This window comes from Mastomys coucha, unplaced genomic scaffold (genome assembly GCF_008632895.1).
Source record: "Mastomys coucha isolate ucsf_1 unplaced genomic scaffold, UCSF_Mcou_1 pScaffold14, whole genome shotgun sequence".
NCBI lineage: Eukaryota > Metazoa > Chordata > Mammalia > Rodentia > Muridae > Mastomys > Mastomys coucha.
In genome coordinates this window covers 107,922,414-107,931,385 of record NW_022196896.1, presented here as the reverse complement: position 1 = coordinate 107,931,385, position 8,972 = coordinate 107,922,414, and the positions used below count along the sequence as shown (strand labels likewise).

General features: G+C 44.2%; 1 protein-coding gene across 5 annotated transcripts in view; it reads right to left on the bottom strand.

The window, feature by feature from the left end:
- Positions 1–8,972, bottom strand: part of Rhbdd1 (rhomboid domain containing 1) — a 111,549-nt gene that overhangs the window by 85,115 nt on the left and 17,462 nt on the right. For 2 of the 5 annotated variants that reach the window (XM_031368167.1, XM_031368165.1), the window contains exons 2-3: positions 4,098–4,609; positions 2,692–2,824 (exon numbers count right to left, since the gene is read on the bottom strand). In XM_031368167.1, coding sequence (XP_031224027.1) covers positions 2,692–2,824; positions 4,098–4,530 — 566 coding nt within the window. In that variant the 5' untranslated portion in view covers positions 4,531–4,609. Of the gene's footprint in view, positions 1–2,691; positions 2,825–4,097; positions 4,610–5,643; positions 5,889–8,972 lie in introns of those variants that run through there. The other 3 variants (XM_031368168.1, XM_031368164.1, XM_031368166.1) reach the window with 3 other exon arrangements.

Below are 8,972 nucleotides of genomic sequence, written 5' to 3'. Positions count from 1 at the left end.
ATATATATATATATATATACATATATACACCTTCTCCTGCATATACATACACCTTTCCCCGCATATACATACACCTTCCCCTTTCTGTCATAGTTACGGTTTATATTGTTTTGATGAAACATCATAACCAAAAAAGCAAGTTGGGGAGGACAGGGTTTATCTGACTGACATCTCCTCATGGTAGTCCACCATTGAAGGGAGCCAGGACAGGGCTTGTCCTGGCTTGCTCAGTCTGCTTTCTTATAGAACTCAGGGCAGCACGGGGCAAGAACCTCCTCTGGGAGCCTACCCTTCCGTCCTGAGCTGCAGTGCGGTACCCCAAGCTCCCAGCAAGGACACCTCTTCAAACACAGGCATACCAGAGTCCCAGAAAGAGAAAGGAAAGTGACAAGTGTGTGTGACACAGTGTAACTGTGTGAATACTTCACTCTTGGGTCAGGTTCAGGCACTGCACAATGTCTACTGGCTGCCCTTTCTGGACATGTTCCTTTGTAACACTCAGAGTACCTGGGGGCAGTTGCCATCTATGGCTTTATGAGACCCAGATAAGCACCAAATGTTTGCTCTGACAGACTTTCTCTCCCTTCTATACACAGGGCAGCCCACATAATCCTTACAGGAAAGACAGGCTTTGATTAAAAGATTCATCGCGTCTCCCCATCTATTTGAGAACCATCAGAAGCTGGAGGTTCTGATTTCTCCATTCTCTTTTTCCCTTCTATTCTCCCCCCCTCCCCTGCTCTGTGACAAAGAGCATCTCCCCTGCTATATGACAAAACTATTTCTTTTAATTTTTTTGAGATTATATATCTGTCTTCAAGAAGCACTTGCTTTTTTGGTTCCCGTAGTCAGCTTAATCTGCATTTGGACATGTGCCTAAGTAGACACTTACATATTAGAGTTTATTACTCAAAGCAATCAAATCTTATAAACCAAAAGATTTATTCTTTCAAGTTTTAGAGACAGGAAGTTCCATTTAACCCCGAGGCTCAGACTATCCCATCCCTATACACAGAATGGGGCTATTTAATATGCTACCATCCCCTTTCCATGTAAAGTGGAGAATCTAAAAGAAACACACGGTAAGCTACACAGAGATCGCTCCATGAGAATATTAAAAGCACTGTTTTTCAGTGGACTCATTATAGGACAAGCACAGGAGGGGGTAACTGTCATATGAATGTTGAGTGCAACCAGGCACGGACAAGAGCCTATTGGATACCCAGGGAGGGGGCTGCTCAGATGCAACATGGACATCACTAGACCCCTTTCAAAGAAAACTTTGAAGATTTTTTTTTTTGAGCTTTCTTCCTTGAACGGTCACAAATAGCAATACAATCATAAATGAGTGGTGTTCAGTGCCACACATGTGCCATTTATACACCAGCTGTCAATGGCTGCAATGATGAATAATTAGCATTAAAGAAGGATCCAAGTTTGTAGTCTACCACATAACACAGGGAAGTGTGTTCTTTGAGCACAGGACAAGTCATACAAAATAAAGTCAAAATAAAAGCTCCTAGCTGAACAATAAAATGAATGAATGAATGAATGAATGAGTAAAGTCCTCCTCCTTTCTTTCTTAATCTTGAAATCTCCCACTGTGTAAACAGTGCCCAGGTCTGACAGAAAAAATAAACAAGTGGTGTTTCCAGCTGCATAATCCAGATTATGTGAACTGAAGGTGGTCGGATACATGGGGCATATAACACGATTCACCCTCCTTTGTCCAAACGGCAGAGAAAGAACCAAATGTTGGAAAGTTCAGCATGGAAAACAGGAGGTGAAGTCAGAATGAGTCTAGCGTCTCCTGGAACCTAGGCATCAACCTCTATCTACACCTTCATGTCCTCCCTCAACAGTTCAGGAAAAGACCTGCTTGGATTAGCAGATCCATTCTTAGAGCCCTGGGGATTCTGCAAACGGCCTCTGACGAACCCACATTAACGAGGGAATAATGGCAAAGGAATAGAGTGAGGCTTCACAACCCCAAATGGTTCAGAGTTCACTCATCTTGGCATTGTCTTATTTTAGAAACATAGCTGAAGCTGGCTTCTAACTTACAATCCTCCTGCCTCGGTCTCCTATGTGCTGAGATTATAGCCTGCACTACCACACACAGAAGAGACCATCTATTTACTGTGTAAAAGTATTCTGTTTAAAGAGCTTTATAAACCAAGACGATTTCTAATTTAACATGGTCACAAAGCATTAGGCCAGTGTGTTCGCTAAAGATATATTTTTAATCTTTCCATGTTATCTATGTGTTCCCTAGAATATTGTTATTAGAATTCACCACTGACTAGTTAATACTGACCGTCAAGTCTATACACTATGATCTCTTAATCCAGTTACAAGGGCAGAAACAAACTCCTAAATCACACAGTTCAGTAGCTGGCAGGATTCAACCAGGGAACATCTAGTGTCAAAATCACAGAACTCAAATCTGTCTTCAAAGTTGAAAAATATGCTTCATTGTAAAAAAAAAAAAAAAAAAAATTATTTTAGTTTTTGAGACATGGAGTCTATAGCCCAAGATGACCTCGGATTTGTAAATGCTGGGGTTACAAGCCACCACTACATAAAAAACAAAACAAACAAACAAAAAACACTGGCTCCCTCATTATTATTTCAACTCCTTCTCCACAATGCATTCCTATGTTTATTCCCTGAGAGTAAAGACTTACTTACCCCGGGGTGCAGAAGTGAATGGCCACCAGCTCTGCCCAACAAGCAAATCTGTTGGGGATAGGAAAGCCCAAAATGTTGACAAAGCCTCCAGGGCAGTAATGGTTGCTAAGAACTTTCAAGGCAAACAAAACTCCTAGAAGAGAATAAAGAACACACTGATATCAACAACCCAAACGGGGAGAGACTCACTGGGCACAAAGGAAAGTAATGAAATATGAAAACAATCACTTAGTTATTACACCCAACCTTGGCTTTGAAACACAGTCCGCAGGGCAAAGAGCATAGCAGTCATCCCTTCAATGGATCTGACACGGAATACTGCTTCCAAGTATACGACATAGACGGTGGGAATGGGCCACCAGCAATGGCATCAAATGCCAAGGAACCGCCCACCTTAAAGCAGCTAATTTTATGCTATGTGACTATGAACAATGATCAAATACCAGTGATGGGTATTCTGTAGCCTCTATGGAAAAACACTGAAAAGAGAAGTTATGTATTCCAGTGGAGCTAGAGTTACAGGTGACTATGGGCTGCCCTACAAGGATGCTGGAAATCAAACTTGGGTCCTCTGGAAGACCAATCAATATGTGTTCTTCATGACTGAGCCATCTTTCCATCATGACTGGATATTCATTTCAATGAAATTATTGAGAGGCACAAGCTACATCGTTCTCTAGGTAACCTTAGACCAATAGAGTTCCCCCCATTTCGTGCCTACTGATTCTTAAGTATAACTATGGAAGATACCAAGTGCATGATAAAGGCAGCACTGGCTAGGCCGGCCCAGGGCCAAGTCAAGCTTGTCCTTGGGGAATTCCTATGATCATTGGCTATACTGGGGTAAAGGAAGGGTAACTTCTAGAGGCTTCATCTGAAAGTGGAATATGTATAATCAAGACCTCACCTGCCGAGGGAGGCCATCTGAACCTTGGGGACCAGCTCACAGTGAATCCTGGGCTTTTGTTGCCCCTTGATGCCGATCTGTAAGCATTTCATTTGCTTAGTGCTACCTGCTACATACAAGTGTTTTGTATCTCACTGACTCAGAAGAGGAGGGTAGCCAGGGTACCCTGAGTTGGCTTCCCGGGAACAGTCATGTTTTCAGAACACTCTTTTGTAAAGATATCCTCGACTCCCTCCAGAGCTCAACCATGAGGAAGCCAGGTCCATACTCCTGGTACCCCACACCACGTTCTAGTGGACCACGGCCCTAAATACCCAAGAATGAAGATACAGCATGATGTGAGCCAGTCCAAATAACGCTTTCTTGTACCCTAGTTGGTCTGCTCTTCAAGATGCAGGTCCCAACAGCCATTTAACCACTGAGGATCCTGCCCCCATATCAACTAGCAAAGGAAACAGCCAACTTCCCTCACACAGACCTCAGAAAACGTCTGCCTTACCTGAGAAGCCGACAGCACAGTTCTTTTTGAAGTCAGGCTGATTCATGAGTTCGGCAAAAATAAACTGCAAAAGCAAATACACCACCCCTGTCAGCAGGGAGAAGGTGGCGATGATGTAGGCAAACCATCCACTTCCCAGCCTTTTCTCCAGCCTCACTCCTTTCCAGAGCATGGACACCATGTTGAAATACAAATGCCAGTCATCTCTGTGGTGCAGGGGAGAAAGCAGTAAACGTTGCCAATCTTTCTGCTGGTAACACTTTTCCACGCTGATGCAGGAATGGTACAGGGGCTTCCAAGGATTCAGGAAGAGCCAGACATTGACAGCCAAGGTTGCGAGGGTAACAGGCGGAATGTTGTTGATCCCAACGTAGAACACTTGAGAGAGGAGCAGGAGGAGGCCGGTGTTGATTTCTCTTGTTCTCCGCTGCATGGCTACTGGATATCAGGAGCTCGGATAAGGAACTGTGCTAGAGGATTAGGGACCCAGGGAGACACACGGAGAGCTGCACCTGAAAGACACAGTGCATGCGAAACTCATCACCTGAGAACAGCCCTGCTGCTCAGACCCGGGCTGGAAGATGGGCACAGGCTGGCATGGCCACACACACTTTAGCCCAATAGGGACATTACTAACTTCTGTTTTTCATTTCACATTCTAAAGTGGAAATTTTATCCCAGATCCAAGTGGACTTAAAGACAGGCATGCTTTCCTTGACCGTGATGGTCAGGAACTTGTAATGTGTCTTTCTTAGTAAAAGAAACAACATTAAAGGTAAATCCTGGCAATCTAAGGACCCACAAAAGGTGGAGGGTGAGACCCAGCTCCACAAAGTTGTCATCTGACTGTCACAGATGCACTGTGACATGCATTCCCAAAATCCACATGTTATATATACACAATAATGATACCAATAGTAATAGCAGTGGGAAAATAAATGAGGATTGAGAGAAGGCTCAGTGTGTAAAGCTGTGTGAACATGAAAACCTGAATCCAATTATCCAAAACATACACAGAGCTGGGCATGGTTGTCTGCATCTGTAAACCAGGGCTCCTAAGATGAAACCAGAAGCAGGGACAGCAGAGTCCCAGCTAGCCTGGTGTATATGGCAGGAAGAACAAAGTGAGAGACCCCACCTCAAACAAAGTGGAAGGCGAGGACCGACATCTGAGGTTGCCCTCTGACCTTTACATGCATGGCATAGCACACATGGGCTAGCACTCACAAAGGCTAAGTCATACACACTCATCATACATATGTACACATATCATACAACCCTAAACACACATCATATACACATAAAAAAAGATAAAAATGACAATTCAGACTATAACAGTAAATCTACAAAGAGAGTAGGAAAATATTAAGTAATTTTTATCAAATCCCTGCCAAGTCTCCTTATCTCTTCTAATATTTTTAGCGGAAACACTCAAAATGTCAAAAAGTAGGTTTTAAGACTTGTGAGCATGTTGTGGTCTAATCCAATTTTTACACTAACAGGTGTCCACGCCCCAAATTCTTAGTCACAGCTTATAAAAACTTACGTGTGTGCCAAATCCTAAACTGGAGAAAAATGCAGTCCTTGTTTTTATGCTCACTTGTCACCAGGAAGTAAACCAACCACTGGCTCGGGATGTTGTAAGCACAGAGAAGGAACCCAAGGCTACAGGGACACACCTGTGCAGAAGGTGGTGACCCGACTACTGTCTTACAGAGTTCATGGGAGTTAGTGACAAGGAAGAGTTCCATGAGTCAGCCGTTCCCCTCTACCCTCTCCACTGAGGCTGGCATTGTGACACGCTTGGGATGACAGAACAGAGGGGCCTATAACACAAGAAGCTCAAACCTAGCCCCAAGATGCTCTGCAGGCTTCCAGCAGGGGTTAGAGCCTGGGCTAGTTTGCACGGGCTCTGGTCCTCCCATGACCCCTGGTCCCAGCCACTGTCAGCTAATCCCCAGACTCAAGTCTGTCTTAAGGTGACATAGATGTAAAGGGGAGTCCAATAGGCCCTTCCTAATTGGAACCAGAGAGAGGTTCGTTCTGGAGTGGTTCATTAGGCAGCAATTCCTAATTGATTTTGGACAGGGATTGGTTCCTGCTCACAAGAAGCAGCTAGTGAGGAGGGGCTAGGACAGATAAGGACAGTCTAAGGACAGGTCCATAAAAAGGATCAAGTGTTTGAATAAAAGACCAGGAAGTGGCGGGGATGGGGAGTAAGGTACAGAGCCTGGAAAAGTAGACAAGGGATTTGACAGACATTCCAGAAGGTGCTCATTTACTGACATGTGTTTTCCTGTGGCGATTTCTCAGCTCCCAACTCCAGGTAGCAGTAGCCGAGCACACTAGACAATGCACAGGCTTTATAGAAAATGATAGAATTATATTTTAATTACAAAAACTTAAAAATTTTAAAGAAAATTAATCTTACAAAGTGTCTACTTAGGAGTGCTATGAGTAGCCCATCACTTAAAGCTGCTGGTCCTCAGTATCTTTACACTAAATTGGAATAGCTAGTTATATCCCAGGATTGCTAGAAGGCCTAGGGGCAAGGAAAATGATGGGAAAGTGATAGTATTCATTTCAGTTACATTGAAGTCAAACCTGCAAAAGACAGTTCCCATAAAAACCAAATATACTTTGGACCGCCAAAATGTATTCTTGTTTTTTATTTTTTTTATATATTAATGAATTTTAGTCATTTTTTACCTTCATTCTCCTCCCTCCCACTGGCACCTTCCAAACAAGTGCCCCTACCCCACATGTACTTTCATGTTTTCTTTCTGCAAATTTAGAACTGGAGTATGGGACACAGTTACTGAGTGGAGCAAGGGCCACTTTGTGGCTACACCACTGAAAGAGTGATGCCCCTCCCCCCAATGAGCTTTGATTGCTGATAATTCTTTAGGAAAGGGTGTGGCCTCGTTGGTCCCTGCTTCACCCATGATGAAAGGTGATGAGTCCAATCTTGTGCAAGCCTTGTGTAGATAACCAAGGCTGTTGTGAGTTCATGAGGGTATTGGCTATCACATCCAGAAGGCATCCTTTTTTCTGCACATCTCCCTCCAACCCCCACTCTCAGCTTTTTGGCTCCCATAGGCTCATGTTTTAATACGTGGTGCCAAGGTGGTGGAACTGTTTGGGAAGGATAGGGAGGTGTGGCCTTGCTGGAGGTGTGTTGCAGCAGGCTAGTTTTGAGGCTTCAAACGAATCATGCCATTTTCAGTATGTTCTCTGCCTCACTTTTGTGAGCTCTCATCTGTTCCTCCCACCATGCCTTCACTCTGTCATCATGGACTCTAACCCATTGTAACTGTAGGCCTAATTAAATGCTTTCTTGTATCAGTTGCCTTGGTCACGGTGTTCTATCACAGCAACAGAGACATAACTAATGCAGGTATTACAGTTGTCCAAGTTGGGGCAGAACATTCCCCCTGTAACTTATTCTCAGTCCTTTGGACAGTTACTCATTTCTCCATTAACCAATGCCTTCTACAATATGCAGCTTGTTTAAGGAAGGTGTGTTGGCTATGTTTATGTCAACTTGACACAAGGTATAGTCATCTGAGAGGAAAGAGCCTCAATTAAAAAAAAAAATGTCTCCATGAGACCTGGCTACCCAAGCCTTTAGGAGATTTTCTTAATTAGTGATTGATGGCAGAGGACCCAGCTCATTGTGGGGTGCCACCCCTGCACTGGTGTACTTGGGTTCTATAACAAAGCAGCTGAGCAAGCCAGGGAAAGCAGGCCATTAAGCAGCAGTCCTCCATGACCTCTGCATTAGCTCCTGCCTCTGGGTTCTTCCTTTGTTTGAGTTCCTGTCCTGGCTTCCTTCAACAGTTAATGTGGAAGTGTAACCCAAATAAATCCCCTTTTCCCCCAACTTGATTTGGTCATGGTATTTTATTGCAGCAAGAGAAACCCTAAGTGAGACAAGTTAGTACCATGATGGGGGGGGGTATTGCTGTGATAGACCTATGTTGGTTTTGGGAGGACTGTAGAAGGACTTTGGACTTGAGGCTAGAGAAGCCACTGAGTGTTGGAGAGCTCAGTGAACTGTTCTATAGGAACTTGGAAGAATGTTGTGAGCAGTTCAGATAATGAAGGCCTGGCTTGTGATGTTTCAGAGGGAAGCAAAAATTCTACTGGGCCTTTTGTGGGAAGAATCTGTGATATCTGGTCAGATGGAGCTAAAGTATCAGCTAGGATTAACAAGACACCGGAACAACTAGAGTAAAACTTGACAGAGACAATGGTTGCTGAAGAATGAGCAGTGATTAAGAGGCCGGTGGCACTGAGACGAAGCCTTCTGGGACGTGTGTTCTCATGGTCAGCACACAGCAGCTGTGTTCCAGAGGCGACCAAGGTTGGACCATGAGCTGACAACTGAACTTGATAGTGTAAGAATCACCCAGGTGCTGCTGGGTTTGAATGCATGAAGAGCATTGGATCATGGAGAGCAGCTGAAGTTGGGCACTGTGTGGCAGGGTTTTAATTCCCCAAGAGAGCCCTGAAGAGGCCTTTGGTGAAAGTGCAGCCCAGGTGGTACAAGAGACCCTGGCAGTTTCTGAGATGGCCATCAAGATCAGCAGTTTTGGGTAGCCACCTAGAACAGCAGCAGCAATTGAGCAGAGTCTGCCTGAGCTGTGCATGCTGTAAAGGGCAGAGCTGGAGACCCAAGGCCTTTGGAGGAGCCCAGAAGATCATAAGTGGATCCCAGACACTGACACTGAGTTATATACACTGCTGGGTCACAGACTGGGACTGTTCTGGTTCTTCCTTCTTGAAGTAAAGCTGCATTTAGTTTATTTTCTAGTTTATAGGAGTCCACAGTTGAGAGACTCAATTTTAAAGAAACTTTTTTTTTTTTTTTTT